The sequence below is a fragment of the Suillus clintonianus genome (genome assembly GCF_016758775.1).
Source record: "Suillus clintonianus strain FC179 chromosome Unknown DEU56scaffold_7, whole genome shotgun sequence".
NCBI lineage: Eukaryota > Fungi > Basidiomycota > Agaricomycetes > Boletales > Suillaceae > Suillus > Suillus clintonianus.
In genome coordinates this window covers 545,092-572,932 of record NW_024539231.1, presented here as the reverse complement: position 1 = coordinate 572,932, position 27,841 = coordinate 545,092, and the positions used below count along the sequence as shown (strand labels likewise).

The window sequence follows — 27,841 nt, the reverse complement described above, 5'->3', positions numbered from 1 at the left end:
TAATTTATGTGCACCTTCCGAAGTCAGCCTCAGCCTCAGCGTCGACGATGGCTCATTCGAATACTGATAGGTCGCATGATGGGCCATGGCCAGTAACTTGATCAGCCTGAGACATTTGAGTCCAGCACGTCATCATGTTTTCAATCAGCCTGGCCTATATAAAACCCCTCAACTTCAGTCGCCAGTCTCTCATTCACTTTCTATCTACTAACAGGTGCAGGTTGCCTTTCCACTACAATTATTTTCTCTCGCTTCATTTTGACAATGACTTTCACTATGTCCCTTCGTCCTAAGACCTACACTGCTCGTTACCCACAATGGATGGTCGGGAGGCCTTTGCTCTATATGTCCTCCGCCCTTGCATCTCTCGGCGACGCTATGTTTGGCTATGGCCAAGGCAGTATCGCCTCAGCTCAGGTTCAGCCTTCTTTCATCCTCCGAATGTTTGGCAAGGAGGTCACCATGGCGCAAATCCAAGCTGGCCAGACCGGTGTGAACCCCTTCTTACAAGGTTTGATTCATTTTTGTCCCATCCTCGGGTCGCTCAATCGCCCCTTTTGTTAGCCATAGCCGTTTCTTGTTTAAACCTAACAGCGCTGCTGGCTTCATTCATCGCTGCCTACCTCTGTGATCTTCTTGGCAGGCGGATGTCTGTTCGTATCGGAGGCGTCATGTATTTCATTGCCGCTCTTATTCAGCTCTTTGCTCCAAACCTCGGCGCCCTCATCGCCGGCCGATGTATCCAGGGCCTAGGTGTCGGCATACTTTCCATGACTGTTCCGATTTTGCAGTGCGAAATCGCCCCCGCTCATGCTCGCGGTCTCTTTGTCAGTATCGAATACATCTGCCTCAATATCGGTTACGCTGTTTCCGCTTGGGTCGGATATGGCTTCTTCTTCGCCATGCCTTCTGAGATCTCATGGCGTGGCCCCTACATTGTACAGGCTGCTATCGCAGCTGTTCTCATCGTCTGGACGTTTTTCCTTCCCGAGACACCTCGTTGGCTGGCCCAGAATGGCTTCCAGAAGGAGGCTTTGGTAACTCTCGCAGACTTGCACGGCGCTGGAAACGTCTCCGACCCCAAAATTCTGGCTACCTACGCTGAGATTGTCGGTGCTGTCGAGTACGAAGCTCACTTGGGTCAAGCTTCCTGGCGTCAACTCTTCACGCAATACACTCGTCGATGCATCGTCGGCATCACCTGCCAGATGTTTGCTCAGCTCAACGGGATCAATGCCATCTTGTACTTCTTACCATCCAACCTCACCCGTGCTGGATTCACGATTTCCCGTTCCCTGCTCTACTCTGGTGCTTGCGCTCTGATCTATTGTTCTGGAACCATTCCCGCGATGTTTTTAATCGACAAATTCGGACGCCGGGTGTTCTTGCTCTTTGGAAGCTGTGCGCTGGCTGCGTCCCTTTCCATTGTCGGTGGTCTCCAATACTACGCGGACAGTCTTCCTCTGGGATCTGCCCGAGTCTCTGCTGCCGACGCTATCTTTTTTGGTATGCTGTCATTTTACTTGCAAGAAAAACATGCGCTGAAGCTCATCCCCCAGGTGTTTGTCTGTACCTATTCTTCTTCGGCGCCACCTGGGGTCCTGGCCCCTGGCTTCTTGGTGCTGAAATTTTCCCTCTCCGCGCTCGCGCCAAGGGCATGTCGCTCAGCACATGCACCAACTGGTTGTTCAACTTCATTATCGCCTTCATCACGCCCCCGCTTTTCGACGCTATCAAGGCAGGGTACTACTTCGTCCTCGTCGGCTTCTGTATCATCTCTCTCCTCGTCGTCTGGTTCATCTATCCCGAAACCGCACACCATACCCTGGAAGACCTTGGCGAGGTATTCGGCGACAAGGTCATGGACGATGAAGGTCCTGCGCGCGAGAAGGCTCAGAGGAGTGCGAACGAGATTCAACGGGAACGTTCGGGTTTGCCTGTCGCCACCGATTCAGAGGTCACTCTTCAACCCAGCATGTCTTCCATCATGCCAACGTCCAAGGATGACGGTTCAATTATCATGAAGGAAAGGTCTTCTGTTGCTACGATGGAGTCGGACGTTTAGCCTCTGACCCAATGGACTTAGTAGACTACTGAACTTGTATACCGGACAATAACACTAAATGCATAAGTGATTCAACCAACGTCCATGTGCATATTAATCCAATGACTTCTTGTCTGCTCTGCTAACCAATATTAATATCCGACTTAACTTTTAACAACGCAGGGACTCCGGGAAATCGTCAGGGTAACTTCCATCGCCCTCCTGGAACATCTCGAGGAATTCTCTCACTGCCGGCGGTGGGGTTCTTGAAGGTAATAAGAAACATCTGCGTGGTGCTGGGACACTCATCCCAGCACCCTGCTGCATTAAATCGTCCAGTGAGGAAGTGTATGACGGATCAGGTGTTTGTCGCTTTCTGTAGGGAGAAAGTTTGGCAGATTGGTTTGGGATGGAGGCTCTAGTTGTTTGAGGCCGCTGAGTCACGTCTTGCGGTTTACAATTCGCGATCTCTGCTGGGAGAGCGACAATCGGTATTTCTGATTCTGGCTCGGTTTCGGAATCGTCATCTGGACCAGGTTTGAGCACTTCTGGTTCTGACTCTGGCTCTGTGACAGAGTCGTCTTCCTGAGCGGGGCGAACATTATCCATAGACTCTGTACGCTCTATGGGCTTCTTAAGGGGAGAGATCTTGTCTAAGACGCGACTTGGAGTGCCTTTCAAAGGCCTGCGAGACGGCGACGCAACAAACGAGGATCTATTTCTTGGAGATCTATATGCCAGGAATGAACCAGAGAATCTTCTTGGCGGTGAAACAACAGGCGATGTGGCAGGACTTGACCCAAGGGAAAATTGGTGCGGTCGTTTGCGCTCACTACGATTGAAATGGGCAGCGTGCGTAATGGGACGCGGCGTTGGGAGGTCGGCTTCGATTCTGGAAGTTGCTGGTAAGTAAACGAAGAACAACATGGACATGTTTTGCTGACCTTGCCAAATACAAGTTGTTCAACAAGCTTCCGGATAGAGACGCCATGCTAATCGCTCCCTCCTCCTGCGACTGTGAGCTTGGGACAGGCTCATAGTTGCTGATTGACACGGGTTTTACTACCCGTTTGCGACTCGGCGTCGCATCTAATGCAAGCAAGTATTGACTTTGCGAGGATGGGATGAGTTCTTCGACTATAGCAGGAGCAGACTGCAGCTCCTTAAATGGTGAATCTGGGGAAGACACAGGGGTCGCATGGACCACGTCGCTGTTTCGGGGCGCGCAGGTAAAAGGGTCGTCAGGATCTATTATCTGTCGTATTCCATGGGAGGTATCCGTGAGTTTCCTCGGGTGGGCGTCTAAGTCGTTGGCTACTGGGACAGTGAGCTTCATAATGAGCGGCGCAGAAGCTGGGGAAGGGCTCGATGATGCATGAGTGCCAGACCCATGCTTTATTCTGCACGGCGACGTCGCGCCAATAAATGTGTGCAAACCGGTCGGTGCATGCATATTGCTGGGTTTACGCACGTTGGTCTCCGGAGTAGGTAAAGACACAACGGCGGGAGCTACGGTAGCGCTCCGAGGGAGAGGGCGAACTACCGCAGTGCTTGATACTGCCAGCGTCCGCTTCTTTGTTTGGTTCGTTGGGGGAGGAGTGGCTAGAGATTGCTTTGCAGTGCTTGCGAGATGCACGGGTTCCTTGACACTGGAGAAACATGGTGCATTTATTCTATGCGAAACAGTGTTCGAGCTGCCCTTCGCCGACCGAGAGCTGCCCGCAACCGGCCGCTCGGGTGACGAGTCAATGACCACTACATCGTGGGATGGTCTGCGAGGTAATGGCCTCTCTCGTCGGCTGGAGGTCGACGCGACAAGAGGCTTCGAGGGAGGAAGCTTTGTTTGCTTCCTAGTTTTCTGCGGCCGTTTGGCGCTACCCTGAGCACCCGTATGCACATCAGCAGAAACTGCTGCCCGCTTTGCTGGACCTCCCCTGTCGTCCGCAACTGGTGCGAGTTTCCTCTTCTTGGTTTGTTCTGCCACTTTCTTGCCCTTCTTATCTCGCGCAAAGTAGGATGTGATGGGGAGTTCTTGTTGCGACAAGTTCATGCCAAGAGTTACTTAAGCTTAAGGTTGGTTTCCCTTCACGAAGATCGCTGGATGGTAATGAGGGCGGAGTTGACACGCTTTTAAAACTCAGAAATATACATCCGACGCGTCTCGTCACGCGCTTTTCTTTCACAAAGCTCAATAACATTATGGGAGACACTGGCTCACCGCAGCTCAAGAAACGCAGGATGTCCGTGTCCGACAGCGCAAATCACGACCCGCTCACTCCCACATCGCAGTTGTTGGTCAAGAGGCTCTCTGACAAGGCCAGAATTCCTACTAGGGGATCGAGTTTGTCTGCGGGGTATGATTTATACAGGTGAACACGTTCAATGAGCAGACTTGATGATCTGACCCAGAAATACAATACAGCGCAGAGAAAAAGGTGATTCCAGCGCATGGTAAGGCACTGGTTGACACTCAGCTTTCCATTGCTGTTCCTGTGGGCACATACGGACGGGTTGCACCGCGCAGCGGTCTCGGTAGGTCATGTTTTGTGTGCTATGTGGTGCCTGACTCAGGAGATTCTCTTTCAGCATCGAAATTTATGATTGACACGGGTGCTGGTGTCATCGACGCGGATTACAGAGGTGTCGTCTTTGTTCTGCTTTTCAACCTCTCAGACAAGGATTTCCAAGGTTTGTCAAAGGGTGAACCTAATTATTGTGTGTTACTAATCGGGTCCGAAGTCGAAGAAGGCGACCGGATAGCTCAATTGATCATGGAACGTATTTATACGCCCGAGGTTATGGAAGTAGATGTGCGTCTTGCTCGCTCGCATTCTGAGTTGTGTGATTGATCACCCAGCAGAACCTCGATGAAACATTACGTGGAGCAGGAGGGTTCGGCTCTACGGGTGGGCACGGCTTGCTGTAACATATCATACCTACTGTGCGCCTATGCATTACCATGAGACCTGTTTTTTTTTTTGCGACGGGATCGATATTCATTACGAGTTGGCATAGTCCAGTATGCAATTGTTGAACGTAGATGCTCCGTGGATGTCTGCTGATTCCTGAATATCTCAGCATTTTGTTGGCCCGTTTCAATGTCGTACTCACCTGATTATATGATAAGTATACAATGCTGCAAAACCATGACCGGAGCGTTCATCTAGAGCGATCTGTCTCGACGACATACATCCCATTCGCACTACGACTCGCATATGAAAGCAGCTCCTGGCCTCTCACATCCTCGTCCTCGCGTGGTGTCCTATCGAGGGGTGTCCCAGACCCTTCTGCTATCACCCGCCCGTCTGGGATGCCTATGTTCCCCGACTCCTCCACTTTGATCAGCTTCGTGGCCTCCACAAGCTTGATCAACTCCTCTAATTCGTGCTTTAGCTTTGCATACTCTGGTGTGCCTTCTTCGGGCGGTGATAATGCAGAGAGTTCATGCAATCGTTTGAATGTGGCTGGTGATATCGTCGGAGCTGGATAAGAAGACAACAATTCCTGGACGGACCAGGTGGGCTTGAGAGGTATACCATACGCGTCGGTTTCTACTATGGCTCTAGACGTCGAGTACCGCAGTGGGACATTCAGAGAACGATACCATGCATGACCTGCTTGTATGACTGAACGCCGTAGCATGGTGAAGAGTAGTACTAGAACAGCGTGGGAACGTTGTGGGAAACTGCTTCGGGTGTAATAGTTTGCATTTGCTCAAACTCTTCCGTGACCGTCTGCAAGTCAACATGGAAAGGGCAGTACGCGCTATTCAGGGCCTATTACCGAGTACACTCCCCCCATCTCTACGAACAACACCCGCAAATCTTTACCAGGTGCTTTCTCGAGCTCCCGGAGGTGGCGCGGGCCAGCGTGTGCACCAGATCCGATGGACAGAAAAAGGCATACGAAACTGCTACTGGCAGGTAACGCGAACACGACTCAAGCTTGAGGGGAACCACGGAAAGGCATGGGGGAAGCTGTACTGGAGAGGTGAGTTCTCACCTCGCGAAGCAGACACAAACTTATCTGCATATGCAGGCAAACAAATTAGTGAACAGGAGGAGAGGATAGATGGTTCGTTAAAATACAAGTGGTCAACAGGTCCATCTTAGCCAATGGAAATGTACGTGAGATTGTACTCCGTTGTAGAGTTCATGCTCACGCAGCTTCCAAGATTACCGTGCAGGCAAGCCGGCACACTGACGTTTGGGACGGTTCAAGTTAGTTACCCGCGTAATGAACATCGCCTCATTAAAACGTCCTCTACCCATCATTATTTTCGACAACCATAGATTATCATCAAGTGAATTTGGCATTGTTACCCGTTAATGACTTTTCCATTTTCGAAGATTGTCACTATTCATTCAGTGTTTGGACTATGTATATGTATATGATGTAAGTGCCAAGTGTGACTATGGCTAGATCTAATGCAGGCTTGGACAATATCATCGCGAGCCATGACACGGTCGCGACACGAGCATCTGGACTGAATACCAAGGTGGTCGCCAGATGCTGCCCTATTTAAAAGCCATTGAACACCCCGAGGTCCCCACCATCACCGTGCAGGATATTATGGCATTGATGGAGAGCGAGGAGAATTTCTATGGGAGTTCCTACCACGACGTCAAGCCCTCTGTCCTTCCTACGTGGGTCGCTGCTCAAACGCAAACTTCAATCATACGATCAGCGAAGGTGAGTAGACGGAGTCCACGAACATATCAGCGCGGTAAATATTGTCTGCAGCTCCAGAAACCCTACTTGACCATACACGACTTGCGAGTAGCAAAATTGAGTGGATTTCACTGTAGAGCAATGAGCTAACTTCGAAGAGTGACTATAGCAACGATTCAGACGCTGAGCTGAGATTTATATTGTTTGTAAATGAATGATGGCTTCCTGTTGAAGAGCGCCAGTCTCCTATAGTTAGTCAGACCTTAAAAGAGACATCACGTGACTTCTCGCAGAGCCGAGGCGTAAATTTCTCGACATAAGTATCAAGCTCGTGATCACTCTAACTTGTGTTGATTTCAACAGTTGGATGGAACTGGGTGGTGGCACGTCGTGATACAATGATTGTACGTGTCATCGTATTGATAATGCGTGCTCTGGTATCAAAAACGCTCGCAGTCTACCTGACAATCAGTGGCCTGTCTTGCACCTCCCGCTCAATGATGAAGAGCATACCCAAGTTATTTGTCTCTCTGTTACATGACTGACAATCAGTCAGGTAGGCTCTACGCATGATGACCACCCTCGACTAAGTACTTCCCAAACAGGTCACTGCCGGACAGCGTCCGACGTCGCACAGGGTGGTGAAGAATTCATCAGAACGCGTAGCACGTGAATAGTCCGATGCTTTCTATCGTGATACGAATTCCGGCTGCTTATCCTTCTAATCCGATCCTGACCTCTCCTCCAGGGTCGGGAAGCCCTTTTTTCTATATTCAAGTCTGTGGTGTCTACAAACGCCTCGAAACAATGAACCTTTTTATCTGGTTCAGTATGAACATGTACTAAATCTAAATCCTAGGCATCGCAAACATCCGAATACGAAAACCAAAGTCCCCAGGCCTTTTTTTTGATGACGCACGACTTACTTCGCGGTGGTAGGTAGGCACAATGCGCATCCCATCGGAAAGTCAGCTGTCCACTTTTTCGCCGTGACAGATGGTGATTTACCAGTAAACGTTTTCCTGCCAAAATGTGTCGACTCTCTGGAATGCGGATTGCACCGCAAGGTCGTTGTTGTCTCCATCTCTTGTTGTCAATTTGATAAACTTGCCGACTTCTCTTGGATACCATCGATTGCACCGGAAGGTAGTAGTTGTCTCCATATCCTGTTATCAATGCTTACCTCATTCTATGGTGTTTCCTCTCATCAAATACAGCTGTGATAATATACTATCACGGAGTCCACATTGATACATGTCCAGTCGTAGGTCTGGCGAACCCAGATGCCCAGATTCAACTGAATGTGCATTTTGGAAATTTCCACCATTGGTCACTGCCAACGAACGGTCCACCTTCTTGGGGTGGAGATTCACGACTACTCATGATCTCTCACGCTCGCTTGTAGGTTTTCACTGAGACCGATTATCTCTCTGATTTTAGCACTTCAGATAAAATGAGCCTGTGCAACGTTGGAATGTGATATACCTAGGATAATACCTGAGCCCTATCCTGGCATGTTATATCGTGTAATGACTATATAAGAGGCAACACACAACCTCGTTCTTGAGTGCTCATCTCTGCTTGTAATCCATGTTAACGCTTACCAACGTCGCTTGGCTGAACCTACTATGTCTTGCTGGTGTCGGAGTATATCTGCTACTGCGGGTATTCAGCAAGAAAAACCCTGCACCATATCCCCCTGGTCCTGCAGGGTTGCCTCTCGTTGGGAATGTCCTAGACATGCCTCAAATCAAACCCTGGCTCATCTTCACAGAGTGGGGCAAGAAATATGGTGAGCGTCTCGTGTTTTGCCAAAATCATATATTTCAAAGTCTTGTCTACAGGTGATATCTCACATGTCGAGGTTCTGGGTCAGCATATCATGGTGGTGAACTCTGTCAAGACTGCGATGGACATGTTGGAAAAGAAGAGCATTGTGTACTCTGACCGTCCTGTTCTTCCTATGACTGGCGAACTTGTTGGCTGGAAGCACGCTTTGCCTCTTCTCTCTTACGGCGACCGTTTTCGCCAGTACCGCAAGAACTTCCACCGCATCATTGGCAGTCGTGCGGCATTGGGGGCGTACAACCCGATAGAGGATATTGAAACTCGCCGATTCCTTAAGCGTGTGTTTGAGACACCCGACCAACTACAGGAACATGTTCGACAGTAAGCATTATTTATCCTTGCATCGACATGATCTTGAATTTTCATAGCACCGCTGGCGCTATCATTCTGCGCATCTCTTACGGTTATGAAGTGAAAGAGAACGACGATCCCTTCGTCAACCTTGCAGGACGCGCCCTCGACCAATTCTCGCGTTCCACTAATCCTGGTGCCTTCATGGTTGATTTTATGCCATTCTGTAAGCTATAACATTCAGACGTTTGATTCTAATGGCCTTATGATGTGTAGTGGCCAAGGTCCCCGGGTGGTTCCCTGGTGCTGGCTTCAAGCGCCTAGCGCGTGAATGGCACGAGATTGTCGAAGAAATGGTTTCTGCGCCCTACCAGTTCGTCAAGGATCAGATGGTGACCGACATTCGTAGTTTTGCGATCGTGCGTTGACCATTGAATGATACAGGCTGCTGGCATTGCCCCGAAGTCTTTCGTCTCAGATCTGTTGGAAGGCCATACTCTGACTGCAGAGGAAAATGATATTGCGAGATGGTCCGCTGTATCTATATATGGCGGGGGCTCCGACACGGTCGGTCCCTACATATTCAAAATAATATTTCAACGAGACTAATACCTAATTTCCCAGTCTGTTTCTGCAATCTACTCGCTCTTTCTAGCTATGACCCTTTTCCCTGATGTGCAGAAGAAAGCTCAGGCTGAAATAGATGCTGTTGTTGGTCCTGATCGCCTTCCCTCCTTCGCCGACTTCAACTCCCTCCCCTATACAGAGGCGCTTGCCAAAGAAGTACTACGCTGGAATGTTGTCGCTCCTATAGGTACGTGTATCTCGTTTATCGTGTTCTTTTGTTGCCGAGCGATATCTCAATAACAGGTTTCCCTCATCGTGTCACTGAGGACGATATTCATAATGGGTACTACATTCCAAAAGACTCTGTTATAATAGCAAACATTTGGTTGGTACCCCCTTTTGCCGTATTCGATATTTTCACAGGTCATATCGACAGGTCCATGCTCAATGACCCGGAGACATATGCTAACCCCTCGGAATTCAACCCTGAACGGTTTTTGGCCAATAACGGAAAGAAGCCTGAGCCCGAGCCCCGCACGATCTGCTTTGGCTTTGGAAGGCGGTAAGCATCAAATTTATTTTGAGAGAAAAACTAATTTTCTGCTCCGTAGTATTTGTCCAGGTGTGCCCAACTCATAGAAATGCCGATATATATATATATATTCTGACATTGCTTTATTTTCATTTACAGGTCTCCTCCTCGCTGAAGCCTCCGTTTGGTTATCCGCCGTGAGGTCACTGGCTGTGTTTGATATATCCAAAGTCGTCGAGGACGGTGTTGAGATCACCCCCAAAGTTGACCAGTTATCTCAGGCTGGCACGATCAGGTATGTCGCGTATCTGATTACGTCCGCGGTACTATAGACACACCCCCAGTCACCCCAAGCCCTTCAAGTGCTCCATTAAGGCTCGCTCTGCGAAAGCCATTGTGCTCATTGAGCAAGATGCTAACTACTAAGCGCTCAAAGATGGATATGCAGGCAAATTCCTCACCCTGGGCGGTGACTACTTCAATTTTGTTTTTATTTTACGTCCCATTTGTTATCTTCATGGAGGTACGCCCGATGTAGGCAGTACACGCATTATGCTACGGTTGTTCTTGTGGTTGTTTTGTTTAGTATCGTGAATGACATGACTCGGTGTTATGAACCGCTGGCTCGCGCCCTGTACGTAGGTTTGAGGCGGCATAAATCATGGGAGGCGTTGACTTTCACTCGGAATTATCTGTCATTATTTGTATTTTGCGCTTGGAACGGGCCGTGGCACAGCACGAAGGTCGTACAATCATATGTATTGCTTCATCTATATACATTGCAACGGATAATTACACACCGGCAACAATATTACCTTGCTTTCGTCGCCTTGGTTCAAAGTGCGACCAGACCGCCCCCGCCAAATTCTGGCATTTGAACCGTGCAGCCACAACTAGATCTGTTGATCGCGTACTTACTTGAAGGTCCGTATTGTAATATTCATTAGAAAATTTTAAATAAGATTGGTAGCAGGGCAGTCCCTTATCTGATGGTATGTGAGAGCTCGTCAATGAAAATCATTTCATCCTCGTCGAACAAAGTTAATCGGATGACTGTAATACTGATAAGCCTTACTCGGTCTTGGTCTTGGAGCCCTAAGTAGATCAATAGAAGACTTCTTACTTTTTAAGCATTAAGTTCAAGGTACACAGATGAATATCAAACGCAGAATAGATTATTTCAAACATTGAAAACCAATTGCAAATATATTAATCTGTATACAAAACAAAACCACAAGGCATGGAGTACTAATAAGTTAGCAGTAACCATGCAATGGGTGATTAGGACCACTGACACAGCATAATCTGGTGAACGACCAAGAGGGGCCTGGGATGGGTGTTTTCTATGACGGAGAAGACACGAGAATGTTATATAGCAGCAAGTTGAGTAACGATTGTGGCTGGTGTCGCCAAACTTTGATGAGATCATATATAATATCATGCATGACTCGGACCCTGCACCGTCGCAGGAATATGTGGCTCAGCGTACCCATACGAGGCCCTGAGGGTGTTTGGGTTCGCTATGTAGGGAGATTATGTCAGCAGATATCACTGGCGTTAGTAGCCTAAAAAGGTAATGAAACATTTATTCTAACCCTTAAAAAATTTAAAAGTTTATAAGAGGTCAGATCAATTGCAAATTGGATTCAATGAGTATTTATTCTAGGCTAAACTGGCCTTTTTTGATTTTATTCTATTCTATTTCGCAGTCACCAGTGGCCAAAGTGGCCAGGTATTACGTATGGAGTTACCACCGTGGTCGCACAAATGAAACTTGCCGTCCGCAGTCGTTGTCCTCGCTCAGACAAGCCTGTTTTCTATTAATGTAAACCTGCATTATATTCACCCTGGTCCCCCGGGGTGCCCATTCGTTGGCCACGTTTCAGACACGCCTCACATCAAGCCCGGTTGACAGCGGGGAAAAAAGTATGGTGAGTGCCTCCCGTTTTGCCAAAATCATTTTCATCCTGAAACAATTTTCTGCAGGTGATATCTCGCATATTGAGGTTCTCGGTTGGCGCATTATTGTGCTGAACTCTGTCAAGACTACAATGAACATGCTGGACATACAGGCACTATACTCTGACTCCGTTTTCGCAGGTACCGCAAAAAACGCCACCGTATCATTGGCAGCCACGCCGCATGGGGCATATACGGCCAGACCGAGGAAGCTGAGACTCATCGATTCCTGAAGCGCGTGCTTGAGAAACCCGACCAACTGCATGAATGTTCGAAAGTATGTATTACTTATCCTTGCATTGATACCTTACCATGATGCAGCCTGTCTGGCGCCCCCTGCCAAATAATGAGGATATTAGCTCTATGTTCTCGAACTGACACCTCAGTCATGCTTCACGCATCGTGACCACCCTCGACTACTTCAAAAAAAAGCTCTCTGACAGACTTCTCGTGCTGACTCGGAGTTCACCATCTTATAGGGTGGTGAAGAACCTCGTTGTTTTCGATTCAACCGCGGTGGCCCAAGCCTTGTGAACATTAGAACCTCGGTTTCCGTTGTCGCTCGTTGGAGCGCATAGCACGTGACTTGTGCTTCTAGACTCTATTGCGACCCAAATCCCTGCCGCTTCATAATTTTCCGATATGATCCTGATCTCTCCTCTAAAATCGGTTTGGAAGCGCTTTCGTATATTCAACCAGTCTATCGTATCTGAAGACCTGTCTGTTTACTAAAAACACGTTCTAAATCTAATCCCTGGGCGTCGCAAACGACCGAACATAGAACCCACTTGCTTCGCGGTTGTAGGCCCTCACATGCTGTCTCCATGTTTTGTCATTAAAACATACCCCACTCTATCGCGTCTTCCCTCATCAAATATAGCCCGTGACAACGTACCACCACGGAGTCCACGCCGACACATACCGCTGTGGATTTGCGGACACATCTCACTTGAATGTGCATATTGGAAATGACTACTCATGTTCTCCCACGCTCAGTCGCATGTAGGTGGCTGTAGGTTTTCACTGGGATCGACCATCTACAAACAAGTCACTGGTACCAGCACTTCGCTTCGGCTCTCTGATTCCAGCAGTTTGGATACAATATGCCAAGGATAGGACTCTATCCCGCGCATGTCACGTATAGTGCGCGACCATATAAGAGGAGGCTCTTCTTGTTTGATCGCTCACTACACGACCTCACTCTTCAGTTGATCTACCAGTAGACTATGATGACACTCACCGTCACTTGGCTGAACCTACTATGTCTTGCTGGTGTCGGAGTATATCTCGTAAAGCAGGTGTTCACAAAGAAGAACCCAGCACCATATCCCCCCGGCCCTCCGGGGTTACCTCTCGTTGGGAATATTCTAGACATGCCTCACATCAGGCCCTGGCTCACCTTCACGGAGTGGGGCAAGAAGTATGGCGAGTGTCTCATATTTTTCCAAAATCGTGTTTTTCAACCTCGTGCGTGCAGGCGATATCTCTCATGTCGAGGTTCTGGGCCAGCACACCATGGTGCTGAATTCTGTCAAGAGTGCGATGGACATGCTGGATAAGAAGAGTTCGATCTACTCCGACCGTCCTGTTCTGCCTATGGCTGGCGAACTTGTTGGCTGGAAGCACATTTTGGGTCTTTCCCCTTACGGTGAGCGTTTTCGCCGGTACCGCAAGAACTTCCACCGCGCCATTGGCAGCCGCGCCGCAATGGACAGCTACAACCCGATCGAGGAGATTGAGACTCGCCGATTCCTTAAGCGTGTGTTCACGAAACCTGACCAATTACAGGACCATATTCGGCAGTATGTATTAAATTGTTCTTGCCTGGCTCAATCTCGAATTTTTATAGCACTGCTGGCGCTATCATTCTGCGAATCTCTTATGGATATGAAGTGAAGGAGAACAACGATCCATTTGTCGACCTTGCGGACCGTGCTCTGGAGGAATTCTCACGGGCGACTGCTCACGGTGCCTTCATGGTTGACATCATGCCATCCTGTAAGTTATACATAGCATTCAGACGGTCGCTTCTAATGGCCTTACAATTTTTAGTGGCCAAGGTCCCCGAGTGGTTCCCTGGTGCTGGCTTCAAGCGCCTAGCGCGTGAATGGCACGAGACTGTCGAAGAAATGGCTTCTGCACCCTACCAGTTCGTCAAGGATCAAATGGTGATCGACATTCGTAGTTTTGCGATCGTGCGTTGAAGTTTGAATGATACAGGCTGCTGGCATTGCCCCGAAGTCTTTCACCTCAGATCTGTTGGAAGGCCATACTCTGACTGCAGAGGAAAATGATATTGCGAGATGGTCCGCTGTATCTATATACGGCGGGGGCTCCGACACGGTTGGTCCCTTCTCACATATACCAAATTACAATGAGACTAACACCTGGTTTCTCAGACTGTTTCCGCAATCTACGCGCTCTTTCTAGCCATGACCCTTTTCCCTGATGTGCAGAAGAAAGCTCAGGCTGAAATAGATGCTGTTGTTGGTCCTGATCGCCTTCCCTCCTTGGCCGACCGCGGCTCCCTCCCCTATATAGAGGCGCTTGTCAAAGAAGTACTGCGCTGGAATGTTGTCGCCCCGATCGGTATGCATTTCTCGTTTATCACATTCTTTGGTCACGGAGCGGTATCTCAATGTCAGGTTTCCCTCACCGTGTCACCGAGGACGACGTCCATGACGGGTACTTCATTCCAAAAGGTTCAGTTATAATGCTAAACATTTGGTTGGTACCCCCTTTTGCCGTATTCGATATTTTCACAGGTCATATCGACAGGTTCATGCTCCATGACCCGGAGCGATATGCTAACCCCTCGGAATTCAACCCTGAACGGTTTTTGCCCACTGACGGAAAGGAGCCTGAGACAGAGCCTCGCACGATCTGCTTTGGCTTTGGAAGACGGTAAGCATGGAATAGGTTTCCAGTGTAATGCTAATTTTCTGCTCTGCAGTATTTGTCCAGGTGTGCCCAACTCACAGAAACGCCGATAAACAAATATATTCAGACGCTGATTTCTTTTCATTTACAGGTCTTCTCCTCGCTGAAGCCTCCATTTGGACATCCTCTGCGATGTCACTGGCCGTATTTGATATCTCCAAGGTTGTTGAGAACGGTGTTGAGATCACCCCCGAGGTTGACCCTTCATCACTCACGATCAGGTATGTCGCACATTCTTATCACGCTCGAGGTGCTGGTATCAATAGACACGCTCCCAGCCACCCCAAGCCCTTCAAGTGCTCTGTTAAGGCTCGCTCGGCGAAGGCTATTGCGCTCATTGAGCAGGATGTTAACTACTAAAGGCATGAAGACAAGATCCTAGCCATTTCGATTTGTCATGATTTTCATGAGACGTGGAGTGTCGTAGCGTGTGTTGTATATATTATTGCCTTATCTTTTTCAATTACTGATACTACTCGCAATCTACCTGATCACTCACCCATCTGGCTCCTCTTGTCCAGTGATGAGTAGAAACCTTAAGCCAGTCTTCCGCCGATTACCGGTACCCCATATAAGGCTTTGCGCCTTGCAACTACTCCGACTTCATCGCGAAGTCCGGCCAGACTTCCCATGTGCACCAGCTCGCACTGGTGGCATGCTGCAGGAAGTCCCACGCTCCTACCCAGCAGATGTCTCAAGGGTGGGGGCTAGTAACGAAGGCCGAGCAACGTGGAGCAATTGTCCAAATTGTTACATTGTGCGTTCATATGTTCAAAACTGTGACTTAACTCCACACATTAAAAAGAAGTTGTCCTCATAAGTATCATGCCGCAAAGCTTGATATGCATTCATAGAACACGCAGCAACGAGTCATTCACGCGCTCGCACGAATGTGCATGTCGACTAGCACTCATCCCGGGCCCCTGCAACGATTCTCAACGCAATCCGATCGTTGTCGTGTGAGAGCGTCATACGCATACAGGAGATGGGCCAGATATTGCTTGTTGGATACGTATATGACAACTTCGACGTTGATTTGAAGACTCATCAGCGCCAGTATACGAGAAGGGATCTGGTTTTGTTGCGGATTTAAATTTTTGAATATACTTGACGTGAGGTACGACGCCAATCCTAAGTCCTTGTAATCTAAATCTAGTAACATGACGGACCAGGCCATGGACCTGTGGCTGCGCTGTTTACCTATGTTTTTTTGGCTAAATTACAATTTTATTTTTCTAGGACGGGAACCCAGCTGCAGCGTGACCCCCCTCGAAACGTCCACTGGGAAGGAGCGTGTGCAAGTCCGTGAAACCGCAGGTAGAGTAGCTCAATTTACTGGTATGAGGAGTATTTGGACCAATACCACCGGTGCTGTCTACGTACTCAATGCATATGCCAAACGAGGATGGTAGGCCACGTCATATTCAGGATACACTCCACCACTGAAACATAAATTTTACGACCAACTCTTATACTTACCTTATAAAATGTCTAACTCCTACAATCAGTGTAATTATGACATGTCAGTCTGTAAACTCATGAAGAGCATTACACACTTAAGTCCCGTGGCCAATGACTAGGACGATGAGTGTGATTTAGCTTCCTTATCATTCATATTGAAACTACCGACTTGCGTCTGTGCGGTATCGTTTTGGCTGCAGAACCATAAAGCTAAAATTTGGCCATAGGCGTCTTTGATATGACACAATTATGGTATAGCATCCAAAAGTTATAATTCACCAGTAAGTGGCATCCTGCTGCATATCGGTAATTTTGACTCCATATGTCATTTGTTGGAGCGGTAGATATCATGTGGTGGCAGTTAGTTACACCTGGTCTATTCATGCATAATAGATACTACATTATAATCCTAAATGTGATGGCCCGTCAATCTGTCACATGAGTCAAGCTGTAGTAACTATGGACCAGTAGCCAAACTTATCCCCTATTGATATATGTTTAAAACTATGTTTACTGTGGTGCATCTCTTGCACTTGTTCCATTCTGATGTTTTATTTGCGCTGTACCAATCTCGGGCGGTAATCACATCCATTTCATAAACAGTGGCAAAATGTGAAGATTTCCCAGACCCCTCCAGGGTAATATTGGCTATCATTCAATGTCTCAATTGTATGGTTTCGTCGTGTCACACAATCAGGTCTACATGGGGGATACATAATTCTGTGGCAGCAATGTGCCTTTTGTGATGATTCCAGCTTCATCTGTCGCTCCATGCCATTCGTTTGTATTTCGGTTCAATTTCGATGATTCTAGAATAGCTGCTGCGCATCCATTATACTGATCCCACGATGTGAAGGCCAATTTAGGTTCATTGTTGTATATACATATATATATAATACAGATAGGTAGTACGTGTATTAGTAAAACATATCACTGGCGGCGTCTGGCAGAAGTGTTAGCAACAGAGTACTGCGCTACATTCTGAGGCAAGTAAGTAGACACATTGCGAGCCCCAAAGACCGTTCTACAAAGTGTAAGAAATGTGTGAACAACAGCAAGCTTACAACACACCCACCTGTTCCACCAAACAAGAAGGGCGTCAATGGAGGCTTTGGCGGCAGATGTAGGTGGTTGCTCAAAGTAGTCGATGATGTAGATGTAAAACTGACGATGATCAAACTCGTCATCGATGATACGCCAGGCACCGCAGCTTGACAAGGCAAATCGTAACTGGGGTCCCTTCAGTTATCCTCGCATCTGAGAAAATTATTAAACATACTTGGACTGCTGAATACGCGATAGCTCGCGCTTGAACTGAGCGCATTCCTAATATCGTCGCAATGTTAGACCGGGTGCGCCGTTCGCCTGAGGTCCTAGACCGCTTGTGTGATGGTTCCTGATAGCCCAGGAGTTCTTCTTCGTCGGGTTGTATCTTTCCAGCAGAGCTGGGGGACGTAAAAATATGTTTGAAAGTCTGTCAATAGGTGAGCACAATACCTGAAAAATGAGGACGCATATGCTAAAACCCACCCTGACGAGCAAAACACTTTTGAACAGCCCTTTCATCGGGTTGTCACGGTCATATTTGCCGTTGCTATACAAAAATGCTGGCCATGAATGAGCAGTAACTTGGAAGTCAGGTTCGTAGTTTCGTATCCCTTCCTTTGTTCTATGGCTATAATCAACATGAGGAGCAGCAAGCCGGTCAGTGAGGTCATACCTTGGATCGACCCAATTGAAATCCACAGGACAGAGAAGTTCCCCAGTTGTATCGTGATAAAATCCACGTCCAGACTTGTCGACCGAGGTGATTGGTGGGTCGGGGGTAGGACGGCTCTCATTAAGCCACGAAGCCACTGTTTTCTTCAAGGAACTAGCATCATCGCCACGTGCCGAATCAGCACCTCTATTGAGCTGAATTGGGTTCAAGCATTGATGTGACTACTTGTGTGATGGACGACTTACCTTTTGAAAAGCAACATTGAGCTGATACCCGTCACTTTGAGAGTTGAGAAGGTTGCGGACACATGGAACCCAGCGAAGTAGCTGTTGAAATGACTGATAGAGTTGTTCCTCCCTAGAATTTCGCAAATGAGATTAAACCATCCAACTGAAGTACTCAAGCACAATACCCACTCTTCTGTGTGTTGGTCGTCTTCATCACACAGAGAGCTCCTTCGGTCGTGCTCTCCGACGAGGTCCTCGATTCTATCGGTTAAGCTCACGAGGCGCCGGATGGCTCGGCCAGCAGTGACATATATATCACCGCGGCTATTGGACACGAGCTGCGTCAGATACATAGTATAGCAATCCACATTAGTACAACACCTATTCTTGCTGCGGCTTTCTCCCTGCAGCTCAGCGTTTTGCTCTTCTAGAGCAGCAATGCGTCGTTTTAGAGCGTTTTGGGTTGCATAAGGTGAATTGCTGTCAGAAGGACTTGGGGACTGTGACATAGGTAATAGGAACGTGAAGGAAAAGATGGGGGTGATAGACGTACTCGAGATGATGAGCTTTTCAAGCACTGATACTTGAAATTGACATGGAGCAAGATTTACGCTCGTTGGAGCCGTCCACCCTGTTTGGAGTATTAAAATGGAACATACCATCATGTCGTTATATGAACCCTTGCAGTGTTTCCGAAAAGAACGGAGATATGGTGTCAGGAGCAAAGGTACTGAGTGCGAGCCAAACTCTGAGTCGGATCTCATCACGGAACTTGTAGCATCATTGTAATGTCTGAAAGTTGAACAACAGCTCCTCACTGACATCAATGATCGAGGGTGGTGGTATGTTGTGGACTTGACTCTGATCGTCCAATTCAGTGTCCTTTCAAAATTGTGACCACATGTCGATAACTGCGATGCAAGAGGGCAGGTGAGTATGGTGAATATTTAGATGTACATGCAGTGATTATCACTTCACTTCAAGCATCCTCACTGAGATTGAAATTGAAATAGACCCATCAATTTCGTACCCCACCTTGGAAGCCTTTATGGTAAAGCTCGACAATGATGAGCCAGCGCGACAATGGCCAGACTTATTCCTCACCCCTTTGAAACGGACGGGAGCGAGGACACTTGATGATGTTGTGGATATGTGCATCGTGTCACCCACAATGCTCTCCGTATTTTTTGGGCTGTGCCCTATGATGATCATGGATTTTTATGTCCATGTCATTGACACTATTAATGCGCTGCAGCACACAAAGTTAGTATAATGCAAGACTGAAAAGGTAAGAAACTTCACCTTCAGAAAGGATTGCGCACTGACTCCTTAATATTCTAGACTAAAATAGTGTAGATTAGCGCAAAATTTAATCAAATGTATTGGGTTTATACTGAACCAAAAATTAATTGGTACAGTGAACCGTCCCCACTTCTCATCAGAGGGACCTGCCAGCAAATCACCAATTATTTGACCACCGCAAAGATGATCCTGTTAGATTTGCCATCTCAGTTCTTGCTCGTCTGGTGGCTGACCTCCACCTACCCCCACATCTTCCGCATCATCAACTTCTTCCCACACCCATTTGATGTCTTCTAGTTTCACCCGTTCTTCTGGCACAACCAACAATTCTTCCGTGTCATCGGCATGATTTGATAGCAAACCTCGGGAGGATCCTAGCAACAATCCATTCGCAGTTCAACTCAGAGGCTGTACCACAGTATATCTACACTCGAAACCAAGATCCTCAATGAAGACCCTGAAGACCTCGTGGATGAAGGTCGCATTGTTCCAAGGATGAGGGCGTGAAGTTAGTGATGAAGACCTCCAGCTGCGTCCAGCAGCACAAATGGACGAAATTGATCTCAAACCATAAATGGTATGTGACTCTTCGATCTTCATCATGATATGATTGATTGAAAGTATGCAGAGTCGCTGAGATGATGCATAATCTGATGGAGATCTCCCTTGCCTTGAGCATTCCGGCTTCCCTCCGTGTTATCCCGGGCAAGTACAATATCATCATCCATTCCATAAACTCCTCAAGGCCTTGAGACGTGCCTCTTTTTTTTCCGCCCTAGCTTTTGAACGCCTCCAAGATTTTATATATTAGGCTATGGACGTATAGCTTCAGGTATCTAGTCTATAGTACATATGTGTGTAGTGCTTCGGCACTTTGTGACAAATACTACCACAGGCTCATCCCATCACTTGCTACACGATCCCAAGTATCACGAGGGCTCTTGGCATTCACAATAATACAAGGATCGTCAAGACCATGCTCCAGCAGCCATTTCTCCACAGTGCTAACTTCCTCTGTCACACGCAAAACCAATACCTCCAGGATAACACAATTTGCAAGGATCATTTGGAGTGAGGCTGGCGCTGTCTGCTTCGTGAAAACTCGGAGGGAAATATGTGTGAGCTGGGTCAGGCAAGGTATGCCGATTGGAGAGCCCCAAAGCACCCAGCCTTCCAACAATTCAAGATGAGTAACGTGGCTGAATATAGGGATGGATGGCAGAAACGGCATGGCTGTCCCGCGGAAGACAGTCGATAGTTGAATGGACAGCCATGACAATGGCAACCCATTCAATGCCTCCAATAGAAAATCCGGCATAGCATGGTTATCCCCCTCTGGAAGAATCCAGAGGGCAAGGCTGCAAACACCACTACAAAGGTGCATGACCTCTGCCGCTGTTGCAAGCTGCACTGTACCGCACAGGCAGAGTGATTTGACATTTTTAGAAGCAAGTGCCAGTCGAGAACGAAGTGAATCAACGAAGTGACATGCGCGTGTCTCGTTCGTAAGGATGATGGTGTGATATATCAATCCTTCAGTCCTATCCGCATCCTGTAAGTAGCGACTTCAGAACATTCCGGGACTTGTACTCACCAGTTTTGAACTCGCTGGGCAACCAGTAAACATGAGCGCACATCATTTGCAGGGTGCATGCATGCAGCAAGTCGGAAGACTTTTCGTTCAATCTCGTATGGCAGACACAGCATATCAATGTCAGGTCAATGTTCGAATATTCAACCGCTTGGACTCGGAAATACTGGTTAGTTTCATGTGTAATCCTGACGCCCACCTTGACAATTCACAGCTTCCGACTCGGAGTCGATTCAATGCGGATCTTGTATCAATGACACATTCCCGATTGGAAATTCCACTACGTCCTACCTAATTGCACTAGTGCAGGGCCAACCCCGCAATGCGTGCAAGCCTAACCACACCTGAGCGCTGAGCACTGAGCCGTCAAAATCATCATATCAGCCTTATAAAGGCGACGTTCCACTAAATGATATCATTGTGGTGCTGTGCAAGCCGCTGTTAGTTTTGACCATCACCGGCAAACCTAGTACTACTCACATACTCATTCATTGCGATGCCTTACTATGATCCAGACCAAAGCTCTGAACACAGCTCACGAGGCTCAGGTTACAATGACGGTGCATCAGAAATCCTGGGAGTTGAGGACAAACATCGTGGAGGATGGCGCTTTCCAGCCAATGGTCAAGGAGCACCAGCAGACTCCCAAGGAAATTACGTCTACACCCGTGAACCACTGGAAGGTCCTGGTGTTCAAGGGGCTTTAGATTCTGCAAAGTCGCGCTCACCATCATCAAAGGCACCCAGCATTGCATCACTGGCAGGAGACGACTCGGAAAATCATGCTAGTAACCAGGTGCGTATGCCGGTACCATTTCATAAATTATGAACTGACACAAAGAGGCTCGAAAACCATGTTTCCTAGCATCCTGTCAATATCCCACATCATAATTTGAAGCGTGCACTGTCAGGCAACGAGTCAAACTCTGATGTGAAATCCGATGCAGTGAGTCTTCTCTTACTCCGTTGATATAAATCATCTGCTCACACTTGTGCTCAGAGCCGGCACTTCGCTGACAATATCGCGAACTCCCTGCACGTGCAACCACCCACCAAGAAGCGGCGGGTCACTTTGTCTGACAGTAAAACTATTAGCAAGGCTGCGGATAAAGTGGATGAAGTCATAGAGAATCGAAAAGAAATCGTCGCGGTGCTTCGGGAACAGACTGCTGTCCTGGCACGGCTAGTATGCGTTCTTGAAGCCGTATCTCGGTGATTTAATGGATGCACCTTGGTGGTCAACACTGCACAATCATATTGATGTATTATATTGTTTATATCTCCACGTCCTCATCGGAAATGATGGAATCCATGCACCATGCAAACCCTTGTCTTCATGGCATACTCGTTTGATGACGTTCATTGACGACGGGAACACATTGATGAGACGCGGTAGATATATCACACCGTGACAATGACCTAGCGCAAGACTAGCGTATTGTGGAATTTGCCGACTGAGTTTGAAAAATGTGTAAATCAAAAATTCGAACTTTGGTTTTTGTTCCTCAGGTAGTACCATAGGGATTATCAGTCATGCTCATTCCAAAGACCGATACGAGCACCATGCGCGGCTCCCCATCAGCGGGACACTTTCAGCTGCTTAGGCACTGATCCGCGAACATCAGCCGTTAACTTGTGTCTTTTAGGTCCCTGAGCAGGGCGCCCTGGGAATCCTCATTTTTTCTTTGCTGTGGGTGAGGCTGCCCTGCTATGGCTGGAGGTCTCCATGCGAGCTTCGATGACCCCGCAGCAATGATTTGAATACTTTCTGAATTTCACGCCAGAGTAAGTAGCTATCTACTCTCCCTCCTTGTTCTACAGCCGCTAACACCTCTTCGCACAGTGTTTTTTCAACGCTGTGGGCTAGCCATGCTGACTGGGTGAGGTGCGGACTAGAACATATTGTTGAGTGCGTCCTTTCTGTTCTTTTTAAATGTGAACTCACTTGAACATTCAGCGCCGCCGCCCAAGACCCCGTCCTCTTCCACTCCAGCATAGGCTACTACATGGATTACAGCCAACCCAGCACCATCACATGCCCAGACAGCACCATCGCATGCCCAGACAGCACCATCGCATCTATGTGGGTGGACCAGATGAGCGCGTCCGAAGATCCCAAGTCATTAGGACACGATATAAACGACAACATGTTGTCGTCTCACCCCTTGGCACTGTCTCGCATCCCCCTCGTTCGATCATGCCGATCTTTCCCCTCAGCAAGTTGCGAAACTCATGTCAAATCTTCTTTCCGAGTCCGTTGCTGAGACCCCCATCTTGGACCCCACGCAGCATCGGGTGCTTATTGCTGCTGTGCAGGCAAAGTATGGGCCCGAAATCGTCGCTCTTATCGTGCAGCGCATTTTCCCAACGTTGAGGTAAGGGCAGCGCGTTTACCACTTCCGTCCCATAATAATCCGAACCCTTTTGCGCAGCTTGCCTCCTGGGACTTCCCTGGTTCAGACGCTGATTCCGTTGGGTCCTGACATTACAAGCGATCCAGACACTGTCTGCGCTCTGCTCCAGCGCTTTGGCATTTCGGATGCTAATCCTCCTGGAGACGCTCAATTGGTGGAGATCGTGGGCTCGATTGGCCGCGGAGGGTACAACTCTATGTGACGTTGGAGCTTTGGTGAGGGTGTCGAGCAGCTACGTAAGTGTCGATTTGATCGAGATTTGCACATACTCACGTGTATGATTAGCACATTACTTTGAATTGGGCGAATGTTACAGGACCTGCCATTCCCGAATATGTCACCAACATTGACTCCTGCCGATGAATGGGTTTGATCCTACTCGTATGCAGGGTGAAACCCAGGTCATGCCGATTGGGCCTACACCGGCAGCTGAGCCTCAACGTGCTGTTGGGGCACATTGAATCAATTCTCTCGAGCTTGCAATGCAGCTTGTTGACCGTGCTGTCCGGGAGGTTAGTGACTGTACATTGATTTTCGCTCCATTAGTCTGAGGTGTCCCGCAGATCATTGTTCCAGTTGTTGAGAGGTCTGTGACGATCGCTCTCATCTCGCTACAAGGTGCGGCTGTGGGGTTTCAAATGCTGCAAAGGTTAAACTAATGCTGGTCTGCCCACAGTTCCTTCATGAACTGCCTTGCGGGTTTGATCTGGAACAGTTATCTTTGAAGGCGATGAGCTAGTGCATCGTTCTTTCCACTATGTGACCTCAAGTATTTCAAATATATCCAATTTCACGCCTTCACTACGAAAGTGGAGCTATTACATAGAGTGGCAGTGTTTCCCAGTACCTACTTCTTGATTCTCAACCGCTTCACCACTGACTATAGTCGACTGTTGGGAAATGATTGACTCGAAATGAACAACATTAGATATATCCTCTGCATCGTTCTGTGTCTGGCTTTGTGTCTTTTTACAATGGACCACCACCGCTGGGGATGTGGGACACCCTGTCTACGCCAGTTCTCTGACTACACGGGGCTTGGTCGACACCGTACGACTTGCAACCATTACAAGCATCGCGTGGATCTACAAGCCCAGAATTTCAAACGCCGAGCTCGTGAAGACCCCCAGCACGTTAAGGCGTTTAAGAAGATGAAGCCCTCTATAGCGGATGAAGACCAGGTATGTGATACTTATCTTACCGTCCACAGGTGATAGACTGATTGGTATCCAAGACCTCAGTGCCTTCATCCTCGACAATCAACCATACTCCCCAGATACTGGATCAATCCCATGGTATCGCTCCCTCCCCATCCGTCAACGATTCAATCGGCTGCAATCCAACTAGTTCTCCTCCCCCAGACCCTTCCAACACTCCGGACTGTGATCATGGTTCACGCCCAAGGCGCATGCAGCGACTCCCATTGCGATATAGGGATGAACTTCCGGAAGCACCACTACCTGTTGCTCAGGATCCACCAACCTCGCGTCCTACCCGCATAATCCTTCATGTTTTCGACTACATCAGCACATGTTTCAATAAATTTGGTATTGCTCGCCAATATCGTCATCGCCCTTCGTATGATCCAGATGCAATTGTATCGGCTGATGACCTCTCTGACCTACGTCCTGCCGAATCCCATGTTAGTGACTGTGGCATACAGGATGGCGAGGTGTCCTCGGGTGACCCTTCACATCCACCACCCTGGCCTTGGAAAAACATGTCAGTCTGGAGGCTGATGTCGTGGTTGGTGACAGGAAGCGATCGGAAGTCGATGGCAGAGGCCAAACGTCTGGTCAATGACGTGATGCAAGCAGAGGACTTCAACGTTGATGATTTCGAGCACTTCGACCCCAACGCTCAGATGAAGAATCTTGATACATCTGAAGATAGCGCCGACACCACGGACATTCTGCAGCGAGACGGCTGGAAGCAGTCAGATGTAGAGATTATGGTGCCATCAAAGGAGAAAAATCCTAGAGGGAATGGGCGTGTATTCTCAGTTTCTGGGCTCTTCTACCGGCCACTCATTGCAGTTATCCAAGCTGCATTCTCGGAGAAGTCTTCGAAATGGTTCCATCTAACGCCTTTCAGGCGTATTTGGAAATCACCAGTCACAGGGCAAGAGCAACGACTTTACGATGAGCTTTACACCTCAGACGCATGGCTTCAGGCTCACGATGAGTTACAGAAACAAAGAAGGGACAATAATTGCAAACTGGAGAAAGTTATTGCAGGTCTTATGTTCTGGTCCGACGCCACCCACCTAACTCAGTTTGGGAGTGCATCAGCATGGCCGATATATCTGTTTTTTGGGAATCTATCAAAATATGTTCGTTCGGATCCTAACTCTGGTGCTTGCCACCCAATAGCTTTTATTCCCACTGTAAGCTTTCTAGACGTCTGTCAACCGGAGATGTGTCATTGATTCGCACCCTGTGTAGCTACCGGACTCAATTACAAGCTTTTTATCCACCTTTTTACAGAGGAAGAACTACAGCGATATACTTACACATTGCAAACGGGAGCTGTTCCATGCGGTGTGGTGCATCCTCCTGGATGATGAGTTTGTCGATGCTTACGAGAACGGCATTGTGATTAAGTGCTATGATGGGGTGTATCGACGTGTCTTCCCTAGGATATTCACGTATTCAGCAGACTATCCAGAGAAGCACGTCTACTCTCGTCCTCATCTCTTTTTTGACACTGACTGGGTGTTGATGCTCGTAGAGTCCTCCTAGCCACCATACGTGATAAAGGGAATCGGCCATGCCCTCGCTGTCTGACTCCAAAGTCAATGTTCAACCGCATTGGATTTTTGCATGACGTCTCGCAAAGAATGAACCAGCTACGGACATATGTTACCGAGAAAGTGGCCAAAGCCCGCAATGCAATATATATGCACGGTGCTCCCATCAAGGGAGCCTTAGTTGAGAGTATCCTGAAAGATCTTTCATTGGTGCCTACCGTTGTAAGTGTGATGCTTGGCTCTCACAACGTGGAACTGACATTTCTCCAGAATAGCTTCGTAGATCGCCTCTCATCATTTGGTTTTAACATTTTCCCCGCCCTTGTGGTCGATTTGCTCCATGAATTCGAACTCGGAATATTGAAAGCAGTAATGACACATTTGATGCGGCTACTCTTCGCACTTGACCCACGGAAGATTGTCATCCTCAATGAAAGGTATGGCGTTCTTTTGGCTCTGATTGATTCTTATTTTTGATGCCTTCGCACACCAGATTTTGGTTAATACCTTCCTTTGGGAAAGGTTCCATTCGTCGGTTCCCCGAGAATGTATCATCGATGAAACAGCGAACGGCTCGACATTTTGAAGATATGCTGCAGGTAAGTCTCTACTATCTCATGCGCAACTCACATGCATTCTGACCAACTTATTCATTCCAGTGTGCAATACCGGCTTTTGAGGGGCTTTTCCCCGGAGAGCATGACCATGTCATCAGGGTCCTTCTGTTTCGCATGGCGGAATGGCATGCCCTTGCAAAGATGCGCCTTCATTCTGATGATACCCTGAACTTGCTTGGCCAGTCGCTTCGAAGACTGGGAGCTCAGCTTCGAAGGTTCAGCAAGTTTACTTGTTCAGCCTTTCGCACTATGGAACTTCCGAGTGAGGTGTCTGCACGTCACAGGAGACAACATAACGGGTTTGAATCTCAGTCCAGACCAAATACGGCTGACCGAACAGGACCTCGACCAAAGTCGTTCAACCTGTTTACGTACAAGTTACATTCCCTCGGTGACTATGTGCAATCGATACGAACATTTGGCACTACTGATTCATATAGTACTCAACTGGTCAGTGTATTTTTCAAATGTGCATACCCGTAAAGCATGTCTCATTTTGGATGCAGGGAGAAGTTGCACATCGCCTCATCAAGAAGTTCTACCGGATGACCAACAAACAGGATGTTCCGAAGCAAATGGCAAAACATGAAAGGCGGCACACACATATCAGACGGCAGCAGCAGGATCTCGAAATAGACTCCGAGGAACCTGTCGAGACATTGCCAGAACTTCACCACCACCTATCGGATTCATGGGTCAATGTTATCAACCTCGCAACATTTCTACATGACCATTCATCTGATCCGGCAGTCAAAGTCAGAGTTTGTCCTTCGTGCACCTCATTTGACAGATACTGATACTGATACTATATACTATACTAGGACTTCGTTCCGAAACTCAAAAATCATCTTCTAACTCGCTTGCTGGGTCTCGAATATGATGGTGACGAGCATCAGTTTTCTGATCCC

General features: G+C 48.0%; 12 protein-coding genes across 12 annotated transcripts; 7 read left to right on the top strand and 5 right to left on the bottom strand.

Moving 5' to 3' along the window:
• Nucleotides 1-30: 30 nt before the first annotated feature.
• Nucleotides 31-2,065, top strand: DEU56DRAFT_898431 (general substrate transporter; the record flags this gene model as incomplete). The annotated part of the gene is made up of 3 exons (XM_041356464.1): nucleotides 31-511; nucleotides 595-1,506; nucleotides 1,560-2,065. The coding sequence occupies exons 1-3, from the start codon at nucleotides 265-267 to the stop codon at nucleotides 2,063-2,065; spliced, it is 1,665 nt and encodes a 554-aa protein (XP_041213498.1). The 5' UTR covers nucleotides 31-264.
• Nucleotides 2,066-2,140: 75 nt separating this feature from the next.
• Nucleotides 2,141-4,185, bottom strand: DEU56DRAFT_519548 (uncharacterized protein). The gene is made up of 2 exons (XM_041346603.1): nucleotides 2,989-4,185; nucleotides 2,141-2,936 (listed from the first exon to the last, which is right to left on the bottom strand). Exons 1-2 carry the CDS (start codon nucleotides 4,092-4,094, stop codon nucleotides 2,216-2,218), a joined length of 1,827 nt encoding a protein of 608 aa, XP_041213497.1. The 5' UTR covers nucleotides 4,095-4,185; the 3' UTR covers nucleotides 2,141-2,215.
• A 31-nt stretch (nucleotides 4,186-4,216) lies between these two features.
• DEU56DRAFT_776592 (dUTP pyrophosphatase) lies at nucleotides 4,217-5,024 on the top strand. Its single transcript, XM_041351719.1, has 5 exons — nucleotides 4,217-4,413; nucleotides 4,467-4,576; nucleotides 4,631-4,732; nucleotides 4,784-4,854; nucleotides 4,905-5,024. The coding sequence occupies exons 1-5, from the start codon at nucleotides 4,244-4,246 to the stop codon at nucleotides 4,968-4,970; spliced, it is 519 nt and encodes a 172-aa protein (XP_041213496.1). The 5' UTR covers nucleotides 4,217-4,243; the 3' UTR covers nucleotides 4,971-5,024.
• Nucleotide 5,025: 1 nt separating this feature from the next.
• DEU56DRAFT_519517 (uncharacterized protein) lies at nucleotides 5,026-5,727 on the bottom strand. Its single transcript, XM_041346602.1, has 2 exons — nucleotides 5,156-5,727; nucleotides 5,026-5,109 (listed from the first exon to the last, which is right to left on the bottom strand). Exon 1 carries the CDS (start codon nucleotides 5,684-5,686, stop codon nucleotides 5,204-5,206), a length of 483 nt encoding a protein of 160 aa, XP_041213495.1. The 5' UTR covers nucleotides 5,687-5,727; the 3' UTR covers nucleotides 5,026-5,109; nucleotides 5,156-5,203.
• Nucleotides 5,728-5,756: 29 nt separating this feature from the next.
• On the top strand, nucleotides 5,757-6,562 carry DEU56DRAFT_776588 (uncharacterized protein). Its single transcript, XM_041351718.1, has 3 exons — nucleotides 5,757-6,034; nucleotides 6,083-6,167; nucleotides 6,219-6,562. Exons 1-2 carry the CDS (start codon nucleotides 5,791-5,793, stop codon nucleotides 6,154-6,156), a joined length of 318 nt encoding a protein of 105 aa, XP_041213494.1. The 5' UTR covers nucleotides 5,757-5,790; the 3' UTR covers nucleotides 6,157-6,167; nucleotides 6,219-6,562.
• Nucleotides 6,563-8,305: 1,743 nt separating this feature from the next.
• Nucleotides 8,306-10,379, top strand: DEU56DRAFT_752143 (cytochrome P450; the record flags this gene model as incomplete). Its single annotated transcript, XM_041349613.1, has 11 exons — nucleotides 8,306-8,507; nucleotides 8,560-8,884; nucleotides 8,932-9,080; nucleotides 9,131-9,273; nucleotides 9,299-9,421; nucleotides 9,479-9,668; nucleotides 9,725-9,806; nucleotides 9,858-9,983; nucleotides 10,033-10,043; nucleotides 10,113-10,248; nucleotides 10,286-10,379. 11 exons carry the CDS (start codon nucleotides 8,306-8,308, stop codon nucleotides 10,377-10,379), a joined length of 1,581 nt encoding a protein of 526 aa, XP_041213493.1.
• A 1,286-nt stretch (nucleotides 10,380-11,665) lies between these two features.
• DEU56DRAFT_776573 (uncharacterized protein) lies at nucleotides 11,666-12,593 on the bottom strand. The gene is made up of 2 exons (XM_041351717.1): nucleotides 11,940-12,593; nucleotides 11,666-11,884 (listed from the first exon to the last, which is right to left on the bottom strand). Exons 1-2 carry the CDS (start codon nucleotides 12,175-12,177, stop codon nucleotides 11,847-11,849), a joined length of 276 nt encoding a protein of 91 aa, XP_041213492.1. The 5' UTR covers nucleotides 12,178-12,593; the 3' UTR covers nucleotides 11,666-11,846.
• Nucleotides 12,594-13,141: 548 nt separating this feature from the next.
• Nucleotides 13,142-15,231, top strand: DEU56DRAFT_849827 (cytochrome P450; the record flags this gene model as incomplete). Its single annotated transcript, XM_041355168.1, has 11 exons — nucleotides 13,142-13,343; nucleotides 13,390-13,714; nucleotides 13,762-13,910; nucleotides 13,965-14,080; nucleotides 14,133-14,255; nucleotides 14,312-14,501; nucleotides 14,558-14,639; nucleotides 14,691-14,816; nucleotides 14,866-14,876; nucleotides 14,944-15,073; nucleotides 15,131-15,231. The coding sequence occupies 11 exons, from the start codon at nucleotides 13,142-13,144 to the stop codon at nucleotides 15,210-15,212; spliced, it is 1,536 nt and encodes a 511-aa protein (XP_041213491.1). The 3' UTR covers nucleotides 15,213-15,231.
• Nucleotides 15,232-17,243: 2,012 nt separating this feature from the next.
• On the bottom strand, nucleotides 17,244-18,769 carry DEU56DRAFT_908040 (uncharacterized protein; the record flags this gene model as incomplete). The annotated part of the gene is made up of 8 exons (XM_041356954.1): nucleotides 17,244-17,337; nucleotides 17,389-17,543; nucleotides 17,593-17,787; nucleotides 17,844-17,982; nucleotides 18,034-18,227; nucleotides 18,279-18,390; nucleotides 18,450-18,584; nucleotides 18,642-18,769. 8 exons carry the CDS (start codon nucleotides 18,767-18,769, stop codon nucleotides 17,244-17,246), a joined length of 1,152 nt encoding a protein of 383 aa, XP_041213490.1.
• A 1,679-nt stretch (nucleotides 18,770-20,448) lies between these two features.
• Nucleotides 20,449-21,189, bottom strand: DEU56DRAFT_908039 (uncharacterized protein; the record flags this gene model as incomplete). Its single annotated transcript, XM_041356953.1, has 2 exons — nucleotides 20,449-21,114; nucleotides 21,157-21,189. The coding sequence occupies 2 exons, from the start codon at nucleotides 21,187-21,189 to the stop codon at nucleotides 20,449-20,451; spliced, it is 699 nt and encodes a 232-aa protein (XP_041213489.1).
• Nucleotides 21,190-21,649: 460 nt separating this feature from the next.
• DEU56DRAFT_908038 (uncharacterized protein) lies at nucleotides 21,650-22,369 on the top strand (the record flags this gene model as incomplete). The annotated part of the gene is made up of 3 exons (XM_041356952.1): nucleotides 21,650-21,949; nucleotides 22,019-22,099; nucleotides 22,154-22,369. 3 exons carry the CDS (start codon nucleotides 21,650-21,652, stop codon nucleotides 22,367-22,369), a joined length of 597 nt encoding a protein of 198 aa, XP_041213488.1.
• Nucleotides 22,370-23,338: 969 nt separating this feature from the next.
• Nucleotides 23,339-24,047, top strand: DEU56DRAFT_519367 (uncharacterized protein). Its single transcript, XM_041346601.1, has 3 exons — nucleotides 23,339-23,528; nucleotides 23,586-23,803; nucleotides 23,853-24,047. Exons 1-2 carry the CDS (start codon nucleotides 23,386-23,388, stop codon nucleotides 23,767-23,769), a joined length of 327 nt encoding a protein of 108 aa, XP_041213487.1. The 5' UTR covers nucleotides 23,339-23,385; the 3' UTR covers nucleotides 23,770-23,803; nucleotides 23,853-24,047.
• The last annotated feature ends 3,794 nt before the right edge of the window (nucleotides 24,048-27,841 follow it).